Here is a 23,083-nt window from a genome sequence, read left to right as displayed (position 1 = left end):
GTATTGGATGAGTTGTGAGCTGTTACCTTTTCACAGAGTAGGTTATTTCATTCCAGGTTCTGATGGAAAATACAGTTCTTCACTGCAAAGCATCTTACTACTCAAAGTTTATCTCTCAAGTAAAAGGCTGAAATTCTCATGGGGCAGTTTGAGAGAGCTGCTGCTGTGGAGCAGCACTTGGAACATGAAACAGCAGATTTTCTGTGCTGGTTAAAAAAGACTTGACTGTCTCCAGGGTTGCACTCTCCTGCATTTGTTTCTAAATCATGAAAAAACAAAGGCAAAATGTCTGGTAAAAGGTCAAAGTGTAGGACATACATTTGGCAATGGTTTTATAAATAATCTCCACAATGTTTGGCATTCTTTTTACACCAGTTTTAAACAAGGTGCTTGAAATTGTTCAGAATAAAAAAAGTTTGTGTTTGTCAGTTTCAAGTGCTATGAGGAAAGATTGGATTTTAAAAAATAAAGGTAGCACCAGATAATTGCAGTAGCTTGGACTCTCATTTAAAAGACTTACATACATTTTCCTGAGATTATTTTCAGTTTAAATACTGCACAATATGTCTTTGCTGGTATTTTTAGATGGGGACAGAGTGAGTAACTTCCTCTTGTGTGGCCTTGAAGAAGGTAAATGCAGTGTTTATCACTATTATAATTTAATAAAAATGAAAAGAAACTATTTGATACAACTGTTTCTTTTCTGTGTAAAGAGAGCATCGCATGATGTAGTACCAATAGTGTGCCAAATGCTGTTAGAAAGGTGTACCTTAACAAGGTGTTTAAATGTGGTTTTGCTATCCATATGTTGGGAATTCATTCAATGTTTCTTGAAAATGGGCTTGTGTTAGTGTAGGTCTATGCCCAGGTCTTCCTGTTGTAACAGTTGTCTGTTTTATCATTGCATTGTGCATCACTACAGGAGAAAAAATTCCTAAGACTTTATTTTTTGTTATGCAGACAGCTAAAATCTAATGATTTAGATTATCTGGACCAATTTCTTCACTTCCAAATCCTTGCATTCGTTTAATATGAACTGAACAGATCTCTGGCATGCCGTGTGTCTTGGATGCATGTTGCATTTCACCAGAATCTGAAAACAGCTCACTTTTCTTTTTTTTCCCAACTCATTGCTAAAGAAGAATATATTCCTGGATAGGTGGTCAGTAAATTCTTGCAGTCTTACACATGCAGTTATTCCTTGTATGCATGATTCTCTCATATGCATGCATGTATACATGGCATAACATTAAAAAGCTAAGGTACACTTGTGATGAAGCTGAAGCAAAATATTTTGTTTTTGTTTTTGCTTTTCTGTTTTTGTTTTTGCTTTTCTGTTGCAGACATTGTCTGATGAGATTAGGGACTTTAAAAGCTTAGGAGGTGATCAGAGGCTTTATCCTGACAGACCAATATGCAACAGTGTTGAAGATAATTCTCTAGCAGTGTGTGAAATAAGAATGAATTATGAAATGTAATAATTATTTTTAATCTGTTTCTCAATATACAGTCTTAGGCATTTACCTGGCATTTTACTGCCCAGTGTAGACATTCTTGTCTAACTGAAAGTGAGCATCTCAAAAGAATACTTAGAGCTGTATGTGTGAACTAACAGAGTTCAGTTTGCTCTTGAAGTTGATGTCTTCATTGAAGATACTAAGTTCAGTCCATGAGACAAAAGTAAGCCTCCTAACTGATCCATAAAAAAGTAAAAGTCAGTAAAAGGGAACATGCTTATTTTGTCTTTCCTGAGAGAAGGGAATTTTTGACTGAGGCAAACCACTCCACAATGTAGGCCACAGGTTCTTTTCTCTGTAATCTGTGGTATATGACTGAAAGAATAAAATTAGACCACTGGGACTGAATATTTTTTTTATTGTACAGTTAAGAATTGCAATGATAAAACTAGGTTAATTAGGGCAAATTGCAGAATTTCATTGTGGGAAAGAGACCAAAAAAGAAAAAAAAAGCCAAATATAAAGCCTTCTAAGCTTACATTGCCTAGAAAACCGTATCCCAGATTCCTGTGCATCACTGTATGCATCACTGAAATAATATCTTGAAATCAAATATATGACATATTAATAACTAGTCTGTTTTGGATGGTCAGTTCTTTTTTCACTAGAAAAACCTGATTAGATTGGTCCTGTTTATAGTTGGGACTACCAGTAACCTTTTAAAATGTCTCCCAGTTTATATTATTTATTTCTCTCTTTTCTACTCCTTTCTTTAGAATGTTGGTTTTAGTCTCCTCAGTAAAAGCTGATAGGTTTTTCATGCATTTCAACCGTGGGTTTTTTTTTTTGGGGGGGGGGGGAGGGGGGAGAGGAGGTGATTAATACATAGTTTCATGTTCTTCGTTAAGAATTCTTCTGTACTGAGAATTTTTTTAACTAATAGATGGTGATTATCTGTCCTGTTTTCCAGGCTGCCATAAGTGTTAGTCATAAGCCTTAACTTAAGCCCTATGAAAGTGATATGGTTTCAGGCCAACTGCAAGCAGGCAATGAAGACATTTAGAAGGAATAATTTCCTCAGAGATTTCTAGTGGTCTAGTGTCTTCTGTGTGCATGACTTCCATTGTTTTAGTTTTAATCTGTTGCACATAGGCAAAATTCAGTTTTATTAGATAGATGCAGGAAGGGGAAGAACTTAGAGGTATAGGAGAGGTGCTAGAATTGTCATAAAGGTAGATCAAGGCATCTGTGGTGGGCTGGGGACCCAGACTAACAAGAACTTAGGTTAGACTGGACCCTTTTTTCACTGGGATCTAAAGGTGGCTGTGCTTATGAATAGTCTTGTCATTGCTGGAGGTCCTACGTGGTTTTCTGTGCCTGTGAGGCTGATAAGAGGTGAGCCAAGCCTAGCTCCTGCTGTGATACTGGGAGAAAACAAGAGGTGGACACTCTGGACACTGAGGGCAAGGACAAGTATTTGCAGGGAAGAAGAGGAGTTTTTTGACTGTCAAGAGAAATGTACATAGAACCCCTTTCTTTAGGTATAGTTAGATGGGACCATGGGGAGAGTGATGCTTAATCTTGTGCTTTTTGGTGTCATCTTGAAAATAGTATCAGTACTGCTGAGGTGGCTGTGAACTGTGAGAAGTTAGAGAAAAGGTGAGCTGAGGGGTTCTAGAGTAAGGCTTTTGGAGAAAATGTAACATGCAGTGATGTGGGGCTTGCTTTCTGCAGGTGCAGTTCTCTGGGGTGGTCTGTTATAATTTTACCTGTGAATTTCCTTTGCCTTTTGATCTTTTTAGTCTACTACATATCTTTATTGTTGTAATTGATCTATTTATGCTAGAAATAGGAGAACTATGGATATTTTTATTCAGGTGTTATCTTTGTAGCTTTGTGCTGTGTCTCCAGTCTTGTAATATTTTATATTAATATATTTAATCTGAAGTTGCCCTTTTGAATATGTATGGGATTGCAAACTATGGATTTATGTTCTAAATGTGGTGATTTTTGCTTAACCTAACTTTCATATCCAAAGAACTGAATTCATTGTACTAGTAACATAAATTTCTCCTGAGAGTCTGTAAATTAGGAAATCAATTAATATAGGCATCTGTGACCAAAAATATCTAAAACTCTGCAATTAGAAGAAAACTTGGAAGGGGAAATGCAGAGGACATAGGATGACTGGATCCCTCCTAATATCCATAGAATCTTAGAATGGTTTGGGTTGGAAGGGACCTTGAAGATCATATAATTCCAACTCCCACATCCTGGGCAGAGATGAGACCTATTTATTGTTTATTTAGTTTGTTAAAGGGAGAAAATATATAAACATGGGCTATGATTTTAGTCCTTGAGGTTTTTACCTGATACCAATTCACTGCATTTTCCAATAAAATGAAATAAATTACTTAGAAAATGGATAGGGAGTCTACTATGGCTACTACAGCCAATATTGTGAGCAATGCTATGTGGCTTATTAAAGCTGATGTTTATAATAGCTCAGCTTTTGTGATGTGCTGTATGAGTATGCTTTTTCTGTGAACACTGAAAGGATATGAAACTCCAGGTGGTTGACTGTAATTTCATACTTGGTGAAGAATGGTTCTCTTTTAGGGTAATCTAAAAGTAAAAATGTTCCCTGTCTGATTTTATTCTTCTTTCTTCAGAAATGGGGTTCACTTCAGTGAACAGTAGAAATAAAACACGTGACACATTATTGGGTTGTAGCTCATTGCAAAGTAATAGATAATTGAATGGCAGCTGTGAAAAGCTGAAGCATGGTTTGAATCTGTCAGGAGGGGAGATGAAGTAAATCCAAAGGATGCATCTGCCACTCCCTCATACTCTTCACTAAAAATTTGCTTATGAGTTCCAAGAATTTGGGACAGCTGGTCTTACAATATAATGAAGGAGTGCCTTTTCCTTGCGTGAACATGTGACAGTTTATGGTACTGCAAATTCACTAGTTTATTTTCCTAAACATACTATACTAGAGTGTATGTTATTAGTGTTGTTCCATCACAATTGTCTTTATTTCTGTTCAATTTTTGATCATTCACTCATTAAAATTTCCATTTTGTGTTTCTATTTCATTCTTTTGAGGCGTATGTGTGCCATGTGTAGTCTTTAAAAAGAATTACATGCAATTACGAGAGTATAAAAGATCTTGCTTACAAAGGAAATCAGTTTGATTATTAATGTTTCTAAAGCATGTTTGTAAAATAAGTTTTGTTGAAAATTTTGTCAATGCTTAATTATTTTTCTTAATTAGTATGATCATTAGCTCCCTGAGACCCAGTAATACTGATCTCCAACCCCGAACTGCAGAGATTTTATGAAGGGAAAGTTCTGAGATTGTTTCAGAGCTGTTCTTTCAAGCTCACTTGCAAGTACAGTAGATGTGGTACTTCGTTTCTTTTTTGTGATAGCACCTTCCAACCTGTCCTGCTATGGTGACTGGAAAAGAGCTGTTCTAAACCCAGCCTAACTAGGCTTACTGGTCTCCCCAAATAGGGAGTCTGGGGCTAAAAAAATACCAGAATCATGTGGAGTCTCCCTCCAGCAGAGGCACCTGTTTTGTTAAAGTCATGTTTTGGCAACTGCAGAACTGCTGCCACAAGACTTGGGCAGCTGTGAAGGAGATTTGTAGTTTTAGAAGTCCCAGAGCTCTCTCCACCTGCAACATCTGCTTTGGCAATGCAGATGCAATCACTCATATTAAGAAAATATACATTTTCTGTTAATATACAATGCTGTATTTGTTTCACTAAGATAGGCATAAGATGCTTTTATAAAGTGTTTCTAGTGAAAGCAGGTTGCTGGCAGCTGAATTGATTTTAAATAGTTATTTGAACTTTACTTTTAAAAAATACAAATATTTCTATAGGTGTAGAAGGGAAGTGAGGGGTTGTTTTTTCTAGTATATATGTTCTGCCTCACATCTCACTGCTCTCTAAAAGTTCCAGTTAGTGCAATGAACTTCTTACAAGAAAACAAACATATGTAAAGGAAAATCAGCATTTACAGTAGATGAAGGTTTTATTGAGGACAAATTGATATATCTGGAGACACTTTGGAATTTCCCAAATGATAACTGGCTTGAAATGCTGTTGCAATTACAGAATATCACCTATACTATCAGGATTCAAAACCAACATCATAATCTTTATTGCAATGCCAGAAGTAGTCTTTGTCTATAATTTAATTTTATACTAAGGTTGAAGAAACTGGATAGGGTACAAATGAGTTTTCTGAAAACAGTGGATTTATCTAATGGGAAGTTTTTTGAATAATTTACAGTTGACATTCTGATTTTAATATTTTAATTAAGAGATGCATTTAAGTAATGATTAAATGTAATTGTGTTTTAATTTCCCAGAAGCAATGGTGTGAGTCTTTTAAGAGCAAGTCCCTCTCCCTGTATTATGAATTAGTATTTGTAATACACATATCTTTATAAAGAAGGGAAACTGAAGATGGAAGGTGGTTGACTAGACTATCTCTCCCATTTCAAATTTTGCTTGGTTGACAGAATTTTAGTTGGATCTGCTTGTTTTCAGGAGCAGCTGCTTAATACTCTAAATACTGTGTAGGAGCCTGTAAAGCTTTGCGCAGTGCTGCAGGGAGCTACCACCTGATACAAGGTTTGGTCATCAGTGTCAATGCTCTAAAATGTGATTTTCACCATTTTTCTGCTTCCTGATATTGCAGAAAACCTGTCACGTGCTGTCCTTCCTTTTATTTACCTCTATCCTCCACACACTTTAATTATTCTTAATGCCTCTGTACATGGCATACCCATCTGTTGTGAGTTCTGCAATTAAGTCTTAATTAAATGGGATTAAATGCTGTCTTCAAGGAACACTGGAGCAGATTTCCATCTACAAAAATTGGAGGAAATAAAAATCTGAAGGCATCGACAAAGGCTGTTCTACTAGATTTGAATATTGTGCTTTTCTTAGCAAATGCCACAAAGGAGTTTTGGGTGGAATTTTGAGTTTTCTGCTTCTTATTAGTAACAAACAATCTATCTGTCTTTGCCTCTGAACTGCATTTGACTCTTGGTGGCAAAACCTTCAGCCTCTGGAACTCTTGATTGAACTGTGTCTCATCATTCCTAAAATAGTATTCATTCTTAGTCTCTTGTATTATGAAAGTAACTTGACCTCCTTTTCCCATAACAGTATCTTTATATAACACATGCAGGAACAGTTGGAAACATATCGTAGGTATGGTGGGAGGGGTTGGGAATACAGCCAGTGGTCAGAACTGACTTTGTGGTGTTGCTTATTATTTATCTGTATGTTGGTTTTTAGCTGTGTTCTCCATGTGAAGCTTTTTTGGCTTTTACACCAAGAGTCTGGTGAACAAAAAACAGTTGTCTGTTTTCCAGTGAAGTACTGATCTTCAAGAACAGCAAGTGTAGCAGCCTAAGCATCATGAAATTAAGGAAGCTTTTGCATCTCTGACTATTCAGGTTTGGCGGTGTCAGTATCAGGTTCCTGAATTTATAGAGGCTAAAATTCCTAGTCTAATTTTACTTTGCTATTGTACAGTAAAATCCACTGTTGATTTGTCTTCTGATAGTAAAGGCAATAAAGCTTCTATGTGATCTGTGAAGGAAGAATGACTAAATGCATTGCATACTTTTTAATCAGTAAATATGATAGTCATCATATAAATCTTACATGATTATTTGGGCTTACACCTGTACCAAAAATCAAAAAAAGAGGAAATATAAAGATTACTCATTTTCCTGTAGAGCTACTGGACTTCTGTTGGCCTTTCTGAATGTGTGCTATAGATTTATATAGTTCTAAACAAGAGATTTTAGGAGTGGCATAAAAAACAAACCTCTGACTGAAATTTTGGGATATAAAGTAGTGGGATTGGAGAGAGGTCTTGGTGGGTTTGGAGAGAGGTCTTGATGGGTTTGTTTGTTTTTGTTGGGTTTTTTTAAAGTTTTTGAATCTAACCATCAGTTTCCTTACTTTCATTATTAAGGTAATAAACACTTGTGCTTTTTTTTCATTGTAACCCCTTCAGTTGTCACAGAACGTAATTCTGCATAAGATCTTACCAGAGTCCAAATAACTTAAAATTGCTTCTCTTGGGAGTGCTTTCAAGTGATGGTTTTAGAAAACTAGTTGATGAGAAGATGGTTTTGAAGTCTAGGGTTATCAGAGTCCTCCATATCATTGTAGTTTCAATTCTATAAAATATCAAACTGGGGAGGGGTTTAGCTTAAACAAAACAGAAGTAGTGTCAATTCAACAAAATAGTCAATCACAAATACACTGGTGTAAGAGGAAACCTTGCTGTTAAACTCAAGTAGAACTGCATTCTTAACCTTCTTAAAGGCTTTTAGGATACTCTGATCCATTTAACAGAAAAATACATTCTACTATGCCTGTTGTTATAGACTGAGGCCTTATTCCGAGCAGCAAAATGGATTGACTTTCCTGGTATTGTTATTATTGTTGTTGTTTTGTTTGGATAATATTTTTTATTTCCTTTTGTGACTGGTAAAGAATTCTGAACACTTACAACTAAGCATCTGGTGCTGACAGTGACTTTGAATAAGAACGGGTTTAGTTTATGTGTATTGTATTAACTGTGAAAGAAACCTTTTCCCAATAGTCACAGACAAGCTGTAAGGTGCATCAAACACTCAATGAAGGAATGTTCTATTTGTCTCCTACTTGGAATAATTACTTCGTAAGAACGTAATGTATCTGAATTTGAGTTTAATCTGCTGTATCTGCTCAAGGAACTTAGCTAAAATCTGCTGTGAAAGGTAACAAGATGTATTCAGCTGTAGTTGCTGCATACTCAGTTCTATCTAACAATTTCCAGCCATAAGTCTCAGCACAGCCCCTTTGAATAGGGCATTATGGTTTTAGCTAATGAACTTAACAATATTCCTTGGTCCTGGAAACTTTTCAAGTTGATGATTCTTTGATGTTTTAGTGGGGAAACCATTGTGGGAGATCTTGTAGTGTAGCATTTATCATCTTGCAAAGACTAAGATGTATCACTGCTCTGAGCATCAGAGCATTAATTCATGCTTCAGTGTCTTTCTTATGTAAAATATTGATATTATTTAGGTTAATAAATGCAAACCAGTGTAATATTTTTCCATTAATAAAGAGGGAGATGATATCATATCATGCGATAGAGTCAGCTTAAGATATTAATTTTCAACACCAGGTATTGTTCTATATGTCAGTTCCCTGTAAAGAAAGGACAACAAATAATTTTCAAAACACTTAGTTACAAGTCATCAATTTTCAAGTGTTACTTTTGTGTAGACCACATTAAGGAAAAGAATCACATTTCCACAAAACAAAAGTGTTACATTTTGGAGAAGACTGAGGTCGTGTTTCAGGGTCAGACATGTATCTAATTTTAAGAGGTTCTATGTGTTAAGAAAATTCAAGCAGGAGATAGTGTCCGTAGTCAGGCCATTTCTTGGGGCTTTCTGTTGAAATGAGGTCACTCATAGATTCCTACATGTACCAAAGTTTTGGGTTTGCCTTAGGAGTTTTGTTCTTTTGCTGTTTATTCTAAAAAGAATCTGCCTTCTTTCAAATGCATATATATAATATTTCTGCTTGGTTGCTCAGTCTATTGGACTTACTGAAGTCTCTTGTGCAGCCCAGCCAGAGCAATTTGGGGGGAAAAATGTTAATACTGTCACTTTCTATCATTTCTAAACCAATGAAATTAAAAATATCTCTAGTGAAGTATAATAATATAGGAAAAGCACTTAGTATTGCTTTTAGGGACATTTACCATAAAATAAAGCTTTTATTTTAATGTTAAAGAATATTATACTTTCCGTAAGTATTTCCAAATGGCCCATTGTGCTAAAAGAAAAGATTGTGGGGTATTTGCAGGATCAGAAATTTTTGTGTCTGTTGAAAAGCTAACAACAGTGTAATTTTGATGGTATTTGAGAAATGTCTCAGACTGTGACCTATGATACTTTGAAAGAAATTTTCATTAAATATTAAATGATGTTGCAGAGATATTTTAGAACTTGAAAAGGGTTTTTTTATGGTTTTGTATGCTTCCTAGAATTGACCATATACCTGTTGTAAGCCATAGAAGTTATTTAGAAGTAGCTAATAACGTCTGTATAGCTGTTAAATTCATCCACAGGCATTAAAACACCCTAACAGTGGGCACTCCCATTTTGCTGTTCTCACCTATTAGAAACGTCCATCTTGGAAAAGAATTATATAAATTATAAAATCTGTTTCTGTTGTACTAGGGATCCAATATTTTGTATTCTTAAGTTGCTTTTACTACCAATGAGGCTGATGATGCTCACTAAGCCCTACCTAGATGAAATTTAAAGATAAACAGTGCAACCATTAAATCAAAACATATTCCAGCTTTGGTCCTTGTGTCCAGCATGCTGTATGCCCTTTCACATTTGCACCATCAGCAGGTTTCACAAAGCATCATTTCTTTTCCATCATCAGTCTTTCAATAAAATGTGAAGTATTATTCCAGGTGAAGAAAACCGAGTCTGGTCGTTCTTCCTGAATGAAGCAAGATGTGAGCTAATCCCTTTTTAAAACTTGCTTTCCATTCAAGTCTGCACATACCTGATAGTAGATAATTTGTATCTAAATTATGTCTTTCTAGATTGCTTCTCATGATACTCTCACAAGATGTTGCAAAAACCTTTCAAAGGCAAAGACAGGACAAGATAGATGTGTTTCTTCCTTTTGCTTTGAAAGGACAGTTACCTAGTTTCTTTAGTGATACTGAAAAAATATAGTGTATTCTTGCTGAATCAGTGTAGGCTGTTAACTGCATGTGGCTCTTAATTGTATCTGCCTTAGATTCTAGCTGCACATAAGTAGTTTGCTTATGCTTTCCAGTATTTTTGTGGAAACTCCATTTAAGTTAATTGAGCTGTAGTTTCATAGTTGCTTCTTTTTGAGGAAGCTGCATGCAGGCATGAATTTGACTGTAGTAAATGTAGCTCACTGCATATAAACAGTCTGAAGTTAGTGCATATGGTTTCCATAACTTGCAAGTGGAAAGAGGAAAAGAGACTGTAGAGCCAGGACCTGAGAGAAATGGCTCTCTGAACAATTTTGAGTATGTGAGTGAGAATTAAGATTGTTCCATTTGCCCTGATGCCTCTTGTGCAGTGGGAGAGATAGAGCTGGAGGAGTTAGGATGTTTCTGACAAGGTAGGATCAGAATTTTGGACAATTTTCTGGCCTATCTATCTTACTGCTTTTGGCTGTGTGTATAGCCCAGTAAATGTGGGGTTTGTTTCAATATATTGTCAGTAGTATGTATTAGAGCTCTACCAGTGATCTGATATATGTTTAGTCAAGTTATTTTACCTTTGTCTACCCTTCTTGTCATTCACTGTTTCTCCTAGAGTTGACCAGCATGGCTTTGATTTTTAGGTGGCTTGCAACAATTGTGCCTGGGGCTTTGAACAGTTCTCAGTAATGTTAGGCTGCTGAGAAGATTCAGGGTTATCAAGATCCCTAGAAACATAAAGCAATGAACTTCGAAGGGCTTCCTGTGTTTTTGCTCCTGGTATTCATCATATGCCCAGCAGCCCACAGCAGAGAGACCAATCCTGCCTGTGAAACAATGTATGTCCCTGTTTCTGAAATTTTGAGATTTTTTGTCTGTGAATTTTGGTCTGTGACTATCAAAGCTATCAACTGAAAAGTTGATCTTCTCTGGCTTAAGCACTAAACAGTTTTCCAGTTACTTTTCTATTCATGAAATGCTCACTTACCACCATGAGGCCTGGCTGCTGTTCCAGTGCTCCAGATAAACAGCAGAGTCACAGACCAAAAAGATAACATGCTTAGTTGTTATAGCCTCAGGTAGCTGATCCTGAAACTTACCCTCTTATAGGCTACTGTGAGACTTTTCCACAAGGGAAAGTGTTAATGTTGTAATAAGTAAAAAATTAATAAACGCTGGTGGCTTAAAATTAAGATTGATCCCAGTTATATGGGTGGCAGAGATAGGGAGCAGGTAACCATGTTACTGTGACATGCAGAGTTGTAACTTGCAAAATCTGTGTACAAGGGGAGAACTTGATGGCTTTTACTGACTAATAGAAAGCATTCTGATTGCACATTCAAACCAGAGCATTTTGCATGTATGTTTTCTTTATAAAATGGCAGAAATCCTAACATTTCTTATGCTATTGAGAGAACTGCTGATCAAAAGAGAATGGGCCTCCTGCATCTTTTTCTTCTTTCTCAGAATCATAAAGATGAGTATTTCTAGTAGTCACAATATCTTTGCTATTAGTCATTTGTATCCTGTAGAATAATGTTTGTGTTTGCTACCATCTGTAACTGCTTAGCACATTCTTTCTTCTCTTATCTTCATTTTTAGCTGTACATCCTTGACCCCTGGACCCAGCTGTGATCGTTTTAAACTACATATCCCTTATGCAGGAGAAACACTCAAATGTAAGTTAAAAAATCTTGCAGTTGCATCTTGGCTTTTCTTTCAGTGTTCCATGTCTTGCTAATTTTCCAGTGTGTCTGTCTAACTTTATGAGTTTTGAGATACATGTGTTTGTTGTTTTCTCTTAAAGCTTCAGTTCCAAGAACACACAACTATTAGGAACATGCAATACTTAAGTTTAAAGGCTTCTGTGAGACTACAGTTTTTAAAAGTAAGTTCTAAAAGCCAAAAGTCACAACCTGATATTTCTAATAAAATGTTATGACTATGACAATCTCATCACCATTTTTAGATTAATTTATAAGTTGTATATGTTTTGTGTTGTTTCTTTCTGTCTCTTTTAGGAATAATTCTTTATTAAGTTCCAATAAAAGATGTTAGTCTGCTATTATATTAGGTATCTTTAAACAATGACTGGCATAATTCACCAGATTAGAGAAATGTGAATTTGATTTTTCTAATTTAGTGGTATTGTTAAATCATCTTTATGCTTAGACTACCTGTAGACAGCTAGTTCATTTGCCCACTCTAAGTGTGTGCTCTGTTTGTCTTAGTTTGTTTTGTTTCAAAGATATAAAATAAAATTTACTTTTGTATATTTTTAAAAGGTAGCATTTTCTAAACACTTGAACTGCTGAAAAATGGTTGTGTTGTTTTTATCTCTAACAACTGAAAAATGAGAGAGGATGAAGAATTTCAGGTACAGTAAAATTCAAGTCTTGGCATTCATAGTTCTAGGACAACTCTGGTAAAGCCATGCCCTAGAGTATTATGTCCAGTTCTGGTCTGTTACCAGAGCAACATGGACATATTGCAATGAGTACAGCAAAAGACTACAAAGATGATCAAGAACTGTAGGATTTGTTGTATGAGGAGAGGCCAAAATAGCTGGGGCTTCTTAAGAAAAGAAGGCTCAGGGCAATTCTCACCAATGTTTATAAATAGCTGATGAGGATAAATGAAGCAGCCTGGCTCTTCTCAGTGGCAGTCACTGAAGGGAAATGGTCACAAATTGAAATGTAGAAAATTCTATTCAAACACAGTAAAAACTATTTTGCAAGAGTGGTCAAAAAGTAGAACAGATTGTGCTCAGAACATGTATAGTTTGTGTATCTCTATCCTTGGGGCTGTTCAGAACCCAGCTGGACATGACCCGTAGCAATCTCCCCTGTTTGCCCTGCTCTGAGCTGAGGGCTTAGACTAGGCAGTCTGCAGTGGTGCTGTCCAGCCCCAGCTATCCTGTGAGTCTCTGAAAGTGTGCTGTCTGGAGGAGCAGGTGCTTGGTGTGAACAGAAATGGTAAGCATTTAAAATACTGCTTTAATAGTATCAATTTAGGCTGCACCATACACATGCTGTAGCTCTCCAAGACATTTTACATATTAAGAATTTGATTATATTCCTTCTGCAGTTTTTTCTTTGGTTGTTTTTTTTTACATTATGTCATGTGCCAGAAGTCCTTCTCCTTTATGAACAGAAATCAACACAATTAAGGTCCTTATATTCTAGAAGTTTGTTAAAGCTTCCATTTGGCACCTGTAAGGAAACTTGTCTTTCCCAGAAGTTGATGTGGAAGCTTAGTCAGGTTCTCAAGAGAGAAGCCAGACTCATATATCAGCCTACTACAGCTACTTTTACTTTTCTAAATATATGAAATTATGGCTCAAGAAGCTTACTAATTTTTTTTTTCTCACACAGTAAAACTGGAAGCTAGTCATAGCTAGTAATTATTTTAAGACCAAAGAAGCGGTTCTGCATTTGCTCAGAAGTCTTGTGAGTAATGGTTGTATTGTATGAAGCCAACTGCCCTCCCAGGAAGAACTTTTATTTTAAAAGTTGTTAAAATGTGTAGTAAACTCAACCTGTTAAGTCTTGATTTGTTCTGCAATGTGTAGAAGATTGTACTTGAGTCTTGTTTGATGACTATGATCAAGTCAAAATATGTTTGACTTGAATTACATGCTTTATAGAGTGATATCATGTTCTGTGGGACCATCTTAGCTTATACAGGGATGTGTTTGTACATTCTGAGAGATATAAGTCTAATTTCAAGTAGAGGCTAAAGCTGTTCCTGATTCATAAAGGAAAATTGATGGACTAAAATGCCCATATGCAAATGCACAGACATAAAGCATATATTCATGTATTAAATGACTGTACTCCAGTTAAAATACCTAGAAATATGATTATGGAATATACATTAAATTTCAGTATCGAGAAATCTGGGTTTTTTTTCTCCAGTGTTCTTATATTTTTTTTATATCATATACACAATTAAACAAAAAAAAACCTACAGAGCATGTCACATATTTTAACAAATACAACTGAAAATGGTGTAAACAAGTGTATCTTTTTCAGAGGTGTCTAATAATAGGTGTGAATTCAAATAATAATCCTCCACATTTCAGTGTTACATATTTGAAAATGCTGTGAATCATTAAGTCTCACAGCATGTGGAATAAATAGTAATGTGAGCAGGTTCAAGAAAGCTTTAATAATTTTGTGTTTAGATCTGTAACAATGGCAGGAGAAGACAGCCATAGTGTGCAAACAGAGATGTTTAGATACTTTGTTTTAGGCTGTTGCTAGATATGTTATCTTTCAAGGGCAGAATATTTCTGCAAAGGAAAATTGCGAAATCTGCCAGAATAAAAAGATTGGCTGAAAGTGTTCAGGATCTTCAGTGTCCGGGCTTCAGATGTGGTACCAAATACAGGCTGAAGTGTGTAGTTCCTTTGTGGTTTGTGTTACATCCTCTTTGCAACAGATCAGGTCTTTGTGTATCATCAATCATAACCGCTGCCACTGCACAGGCACCCTTGCAGCAATCCCTGTGTGTTGGAAACTGTTGCTGTGCAGCTTTAGGGAAGTGTAACTGCAGAGTGCAATCCTGTTTTCCAAAATACCAGAAAGTTCACAGCTTCTCAAAAAAGGAGAAAGTGTACTTGTAGGCAAGGCCAACTACCCGTAGTGTAAAACAATTGTTTTGTAAACTTTGGTAAGAGCAAACATGTTGTGACTTCAGAATGGCTTGTTGGGTGTGTAGTGGGGATTTTTTAAGATCACATTCACCTTACTTTTGTATGTATGCAGAGCTGCTGCAATGTTACACTGAAGAGTTACTCAGCTCCAGCCAGGGACCTTGGAGTTACCCACAATTTTATACTGGAGAAAATGCTATGCCAGTGTTCAGGATAAACTAGTTTGTCACACTAATTGTATTCCATCACACTTCAAGTGATGCTTTCAGGGAGAAACTTCTATTTTATTTTCTTCTGTAAGGCAAGTATTTTTGTTTGTTTGTTGTCATGGTGGGAATATTAAAAAAACTTGAGCCTAGTCTTCCTTGACTGTCAGTTGAAATTCATCCAGTACTCAGTGTTGTCACATTAAACACCATGGTTTTCTCTGTATTTGAGTTTTTCAGAGTTCTTAATTGGAATTTTAATTTCAGGAAGACTGATTATAATACCCTGTAAGAGATTGAATCTGTGTTTCTAGAACAAAACTTACTTTTTGTGGTATGCAGAAGTATCCTTTATTGCTAACTGGACTACAGTATCTGCTCAGAAAAGTTAGTATCCTTTCTGATGAAGTATTTATGTATTTTGGGGTGAAGTGTTCTGTAACTCTTGCACATATTTCAGTCTTATTTTCAGAACTATAACTTTGTTATGAGCTGCATTAGTCTTTATAATTAAAACATGTCATTTGGAATCAAATTACAGTCTTTTTCCAGAAATCCTTGGAATATCTTGGGTTTGGCTTTTCTTTTTCACTCAAGCTTTCATTGCTGCTTGCTAGGGAATCTGACTTTTTTTTTTTTGCTTTTGCTCTTCACATTTTCTTTTTCAGGCACTGATGCCTCCTTCCCTCTCTGACCTTGAGTGCTGTCATCTGGAATTTCACAGTGATTAAACAATGTGTTGCCCTTGCAATGCTACTGTACTCTGTGGCCTCTTGAACTGTAGTATTTTCATCTTCTGTCTGATTTTCACTGTTTTTATGTGAGTGGATTATAGCTCAGGGTTCTACTGCCACCATTTTGGTTTCCTTGATGCTGAAGAACATTTCCTTTGTCTCATTTGAAGCTTAGTTTTTAATTTTTTTGCTTCTGATTTTTGTTTGTTAGATTATTATTCTTTTTGGTTATGGGCCTTAAAGGAGAAAAACAGTCTTGATACCTAACCAGTCTAAGAATTTTGCACTTAATACGTGGTACAAAGTTTCATCTATTTTTATTCTTGTGATGGAACTCTTTCAGTAATTTCATCCAGTCTTCTTGTGGATTTCTATTTTAAGGAAGTAATTAAGAACAAACAAAAAGATAAATATAGAGAACAGCCTGACATTCTTATTGCTCCTTTAAAGGCCACTTTGCCAAGTAATTTACCAAACACTTGTTTATTGTGCCAATAAACAATTGTAAAAATGATTTTTGAAGTTACTGTAAGATATAAGATTCCCATAAGTATGTTGCTGCAATGCATGTGTTAGTGTTTTTGCACTATTAGGTTATTTTACACAGGCTGTATTTAGGTTGAGGCTCTTATGGGAAGGACTTCCTGATTGCTGTAATTCAGATTATAGTTAGGTGTTATCCTTACCCATGTGATAAATGTCTTTTTGTTGGGTCATGCAACTTACCAAAGATTTTTCCAGGCAATATGTTTTCTGAAGTGTGCTTGAGTCTTGCTTTACATGGCAGGAGTAATAAATCTTTTTCTCTCGGTAACCTGTTTGTTATCTGATGAGTATACCTAATGAGAGTGTCAAGAGAGAGTCTAATCTTTTATTTATTTCTTCTTTGAATACAAAGTTTACAACTGAATTTCCTTCTTAAAAATAATCACTTTCCTCTTACTTGGGTTTTTTGTTCACTTTTTCTTATATTCTGGACTTCTCTTGAGCAAGTAAATTACAGAAGATTTTTCAGTTGTAAGTCCTAGTGTATTTCTTCATCAAGAGGAATTACCTTAGAAGTATCTATGTACAAGTGTGGACTTAGAGAGACTTAAAAGATTTTAGGCCTCCACAGTGGTGTTGCCATAATGCCTTTCTGCCTTGCTCTTTCCTCCCTTTTCACCTCTTTGGGCTGTGCATACTGGTGATGGTATCAGGTCCATTTGCTTGAATCTATTTATCCTTTGCCTTCACCTTTCCTTTTCTAACCTACCCAGTGTCTCTGTTTAAATTTCTCCAGTGCTGCCTGGCTTTAATTTCTACCTCTATCTTATCCCATCTTGAATTATCTGTTGTTCTCCTCTTTGTCCACTTCAATTGGAGTACTAAGATTTCTGAAAAAGCAGTTGCCCAGCTACAGAACCACAAGTTACTGAGATTGTCTTGATGCCTTCTTGCTCAGCTTGGGATGCAGTTTACTTAATGATACTCTATTTTTACAGTTTTTCCCACTTTACAAAATAACATACTTTCCATAGTCTTATAGCTCTTTTTTTTTCTCCTACAGCAACATTTGTCAGTTGAAATTAAAGAAAAAAAATGACCCACACCTGCAACCCTTTGTCCAAGAATGAAAATAACATCCTGCAAATTCATCCTATATATTTCTTTGTTGTGTTGGAAAACTGGGACTTGATTTACTAACCTAACTGTGGGTATCATAACTCTATACCTTGCTTGGCCTTTTCAGCTTCTGACCCACAGAGCACTGATCTCTCTGAAAACCATTTACCACAGCTGCTGTAAATGTGCCCTGAGGCATCTCAAATGAGACTAATCAACTTGGTTTAATCAGCTGCACCAAGTTCGTGGAGACTTGGTCTTTCACAGCCTTGCATGTGGTGGGGTAACTACACTTTCTTCTGGAGTGTCACAGAGGTGCTGAGAAGTTGGTTTCTTTCTAATGCAATCAAATAATTTTTTTTCTAATTATCCCTCTATTATAAGATAGCTTTGAGTCATTAAGTTGAGTTTTCTACCTTTCCTTTTCTGATATCACAATTTGCACATCACATCAGAAATCAAACTCAAAAACATCCTTTATTTGCGAGCAGAATAGCCTGTCAGAAGCAGTACCACAGCAAAGTAAAATTATTTATGTATCGTTTTTCAGTAGTGGTAGTTTTGTATTTAACAAGTTTTAGTTTAATTTCAGGAACTAGCCTTTCTTGCCAACCAATTATAAAAGGCTTCTATAGGTATTATATTACTGTTTGTGACTTTTGACTAAAGCCTCCAGAGCAAATTCTTCAGTATGGAATCCAGTGATAAGGATTCCAGGCAGGTCTGGATTTAGTTAATTTAAACCCTTTCATACTGCTAACTGCACTGACTTAGTATCTTGGTTGCAGGTTGTGTAACTGATTACTTTTGTATTTGTAAAGACAATTAAAACTGGCTGGTTTAGGTAAGAATTTGTTTCTAGAAGAGGCTGATCAGTGGTTCTTGTCTTCAGTTTGCATGGCTACTAGAAGAGACAGGTTGAATTTTGAATTGATGAATAATATAATTCTACTGGTTTTTCCTTTTTAATACTCAACAAGAGCATTTTCTGTATTTTCCCATAACTGATTCTGCACATAGTTTGGTCTCTTGCTTCAGCAATTGCCTTATTATCTGTGAATGCATTTTGTGATCAAGTTGCATTTGCATTTCTTAAAAGCCAAATGGGTTGATCTCTTTCATAGCAAATTCCATTCAATTGATCTTATTCTAGGTTGCTGTGGCCACACATGTTTATTCTACATCCTTAGTGCTGACTTAGAAATTCTTGGTGTCAGAAGAAACTGAAGCATATAGATATGTTTTCAGAAGCAGAGTTTGGGAAGTTAACTGGTGGGCTCTTTCCTAATTTTGCTGCTGTTGGTTAAACAGGGATGTTAATGCAGTGGCACTCCTAGCATAACATTTTTCAGTACTACAGATTTATAGTATGGTTTAAAAAAGAATAAAAATACCCCAAAAATGAAGTTACCAGGAGAAGAAGAACTGGATAGGCCAGTGGAAGGCAATTGTAGGGATTTTAGAAATGTCTCCTTTTCTTGCTGAGACATACCTGTCTTACTTGTAGTCCTTATTTCTCTGTTAGATTGCTTATGCATTTTGATAGATGAGAAAAGAGCAGACCATGTGGGTTTTAAAAGAAATTACAGATTTAAGTATTAATATTTCTATCTTTTTGTCTGTGGGGAGCAAATTAACTTTTCTTTTGAAGTTCTGTGAAGTAAAACATTTCAACATTTAATGCTGTTTGCCTGAGGAGAAAGAAAGGAAGAGAAAGTAATATTTTTGGATAATTGGAAATGTAATTCCATCAAAGTAATTATTGGCTGGTATATCTCCAACAATGAGGAGTGTGAAGGTTTTTACTTGCCTTGCTCTTACACTGGAGTAGTCATGGTCAGTAGTACTGTGGAGAACCACACAGTTGGCCTTCCATCAAGGGAAAAAGGACAAACAGAGTTGAAGCATATGCAAAACTAGAATCTTGTGCTGGAGATGCAAGGAAAAGGGTATTTATCATTTGGGTGAGAAGAGCAGGACTATATTGATTTTTTAATTGTTTTTTTCCTCCAAGGTTAGAATGGTAAATGTTCACAAACTCTAAGCACAGTAATTTTGCAAATGATTTTATTGGTTAATTATCTACCCCAGTTATATTTGAAGAGGGTAAGCCACAGATAATATCATGTAAACATTAAATGTAGTACTTGTTATAAAAATGGCTATTTCTAGTAGGTCAAGACAAACTGTTAACTTGTGATTCAAAACATTTAGCACCTTATATTTTGTGAGCTTACTGCAGAGGCTAGTGTTAATATTTATGTGAAGTAAAAGCAGATCTGCGTTGGCTGTTGTGATTGTTTAAATACCTTTTATTTGAGTGTAATGAAGCATGTTTTATTTATGCGTCATAACCCTGCCAAGCAAGCTGATAACTGCAGTTTTAGTTTCTCTGGGTTTTGATATTTAGCAACAAAACTCAGCTTTAGGATGGATCCTCTTACTCTGTAGTCTGATTTGTTACTGTGTGTTTTTGCTGCTGTAACTTTGGAAAATAGCTCATGCTCATAGCTGTGCATAGGGCAAGTGCCTTCATTGGTGCCTCAGCCTTTTAGGGTCAGAGGTGTTACCTTTTCTGTTCTAGGATGTAAATTAAGCAAGACATAGGTGAGACTGTATGGAAGGGGAGAGCACAGAACAGGAAAGTTGGAGGGACTGGGGGTGATGTGTATGGATGTCTGATATGGTTAAAAAAAAGATTACTTTTTCTTTTGTTTTGGGAACTGGCTGAACGTCTTTGGATTCATGGCAGAAGTGAGACTTAATAGGATAAGATTTGACTAAGGGAATGATTTTTTTCATTTTTAAATATGTTTAAAATTTGTCCTAAGGTCAAATCTGTAATAGTAAGATCATTTCTTTAACTTCCAGAATGAAAGCCACTGATGATAGAAAATCACTGCTCTTTTCTAACTGTTAACATGGAAGTGGAAACAACATTTTGTTCTGTACTTCTTTGTCTCTATTAAATTGTCAGACGGCCTGTGTGAGGTTTGATTGTAGCAGAATAAATTAAGGTTTACATTTGGCTAAAAACCTATGGTACTATAGGAAGGAGGGCATAAATTATACATTTCTGTTCAGTCAGAACATAAGAGCAATGGCATCATTTATTGTTTCTGTAGGGTTGAAAAATATTTTGAGTATGGTCTCAGCAATAGTGTTTGTGAGTGTATAATTAACAGGCACTGAACTACTAGTTTTATTTCTTCTGAAGCCTGGAGAACTTATTTAGCTATATAAAATGTGGCCTTTTGGAAATTGAATACACTATAGGGAAAATAATCTTGATATACACATTGGCATTAATATTGATATATTTGGTCTCAAAGTGACTTTTATTGAAAAGACTTGGGAATTTGGATTTGAGGCATGTTTACCCTGTACAAGTAGAAGAGATTTTAGCAATTATAAATAATTATAAGTAACAGAAAATCAAATATCACAGTGTTAATTTTTACTCTGGATTCTGTCCCTTTTACCTGAATAGTTCCTTGGTATCAGTAGGTCATGAACACTTTTAAAATGCAAATATCTGCATAGCTGGTCACTGTGGGTCCTTACCCACTGTGGGTAAGGACTCATAATGCCACTGATACTTAGTGGAAGAAGGGGTCTGACAGAAGGTCTAAAGAACAAATATGAGCATGTAAGACAGGTAATAAATTGGTTTGTCCAGCTGCAATGTGATGTACCTGAGCTCAGTGTGACCACACATCACAGCTGAGTGGTCAGAAGAGGGTACCATGTCCAAATGTCCCTGATCCCCCAGCATGAATCATTGCCTGGCATATGCAGCTGACCTGAACCCCAAATTGTTCAAGCCTACCACCTAGCATGTTAAACTCATAATGCCAGCTTTCATTTACTGTTATATTGAGCGTATGGTGTTCTGGGAGCTGCTGTGAGCTCACTCTGTTAAAGGAAAGAGTTTGTGCCTACTTGAACCTCCAAGTGGCACCTACTGCCACAGCTTTGCTGAGGTTCACCCCTTACTGGGCAGCTCGTAGAGGTGGAGCTGGTTTATTGCTGGTCTCACTACTCAAGCAGAGTCTTGAAGCTGCCTCGTGATGTAGGGTTCTGTAATAGTTTTTCGCTTCTCAAGTATGGAGGTGTAACATCAAAAATACACTGTTATTTTGATCCTTCTTTTAGTCTAAGCAGCTTTTTTTAGTATGTGTGTAGTTGGAGAGCAGCTCTTACGTGAGCTGAGCAGTAGATATATCTTATCTGCTGTTTCACCAGCTCTATTAAAGCAGGAATGCAGAGAATGAAAAGCATGCAGCTAGCACCTGCAATATGAAAAATGTGTGCTAAATGAGTTATTTAACATCACTTAGGAGCATGGCAGAAGCACAGGTACTTTTCTTTGGAGTAGCATTGGGCTGCCTAACTCATGGGCCAAGCTTTGTCATTGTACTGTTTTCTGAGTTATTTATAACTCATATTCATGCCCCTTTCAAAACTCAATCAAAGAATGTATTAAGGTGAATCTCCTTCAGTACATAACCTCAAGTTCACTGCTCTTTATGTAGAAATTGATGAGGTTGTTGAAAGGAGTTATGCATGACATTTTAATTGCAGTAAATATCAAGAAAAGGGTTGTGTCATGGTGGTGTAGGAACTACCCAATCTAGTAAATATCAATTTCTTGAAATTCTTCAGTGCTGTATTATGGTTTAGGCTAATCTAGTAATTATTTTTTCTTACTTAATGTAGATGCATTGCCTGTTGCAATTTTGTGCCTTTTCCTCCAGGATTGGTGCCCGTTTCATTATTTTAAATGAAATTCAAATGAAATGAAAGGTTTTATTTTTGTTTTGAGTGTGTTCGGAATTTTAACTGGCAGACCTCTGCTGTTTTCTGCACCCCATACTTACACGTGCTCCTGATGGCTGTGAAAGGAAGGTGGGAGTGCGGACAGGAGAAACCCACACTGTGCTCTACTCGTCGCATGATCAGTGAATTTGTGATTTGGAGCCATGCTGTAGAGAATTCCTACCCCAGACTGGCCAGTGGCTTCTTGCTCATGAGCCTTCATCCCCTGCAATTAATCTTCATGGCACCCTTGCTTCCAGCTAAAGCCAAGAAAATGTACAGAATATCTGCACTTAAAACTGTCATGTTAAATGCCTGAAGATGGTGACATCACTGAGCCAGTAATGTGGCTTTGCAAGATTTGTTCATCTAATGCTTTTCTCCAGTTCTGCATTCACAGTTTTTTAAGAAATAAAAAATTCCTGAACAGAATTGTTTATAAAGATTACCATGCTGGTTTTACTTTGCTGTGTGAATTTTAAATGAGTCGTAACACATAGTAAGGCAGTCTTTTTTTCTAATGTCTCCTACCTCACAAATCATCTTTATGCAAAAGTTCAGTTATTTCATATTGTCATACCGAATGATGGGGAGGTAGACAAGTGAAGCTAGAAACATTTATTTTTATTTTTTAATTTTTTCTTGAACAGTGGGTGGGCTTTTTTGAAAGCTCAGACGCATATGATCTCCTCTTGAGCTATATGAACTCTGAAGTATGTGTACTAGTGAAATACTAGAACCCAAATTTCTTTTAATTGCGTATCTTGTGACACTGGCAAGATGAGAGCTCAGTGCCAAGCTGTGATG

The 23,083-nt window shown here is 36.2% G+C and overlaps 1 protein-coding gene across 4 annotated transcripts in view; it reads left to right on the top strand.

The window, feature by feature from the left end:
* Positions 1-23,083, top strand: part of BABAM2 (BRISC and BRCA1 A complex member 2) — a 159,857-nt gene that overhangs the window by 8,895 nt on the left and 127,879 nt on the right. For all 4 annotated transcript variants that reach the window (XR_005980028.2, XR_005980029.2, XM_030269196.4 and 1 more), the window contains one exon: positions 11,859-11,935. Coding sequence is in view for 2 of the 4 variants with exons in the window: in XM_030269196.4 (XP_030125056.1) it covers positions 11,859-11,935 (77 nt within the window). In the remaining 2 variants the exon portion in view is untranslated. The remainder of the gene's footprint in view (positions 1-11,858; positions 11,936-23,083) is intronic.

Source organism: Taeniopygia guttata, chromosome 3 (genome assembly GCF_048771995.1).
Source record: "Taeniopygia guttata chromosome 3, bTaeGut7.mat, whole genome shotgun sequence".
Classification (NCBI taxonomy): Eukaryota; Metazoa; Chordata; class Aves; order Passeriformes; family Estrildidae; genus Taeniopygia; species Taeniopygia guttata.
The sequence above is the reverse complement of the archived record's forward strand: the minus strand, read 5'-3'. Positions and strand labels throughout refer to the sequence as shown.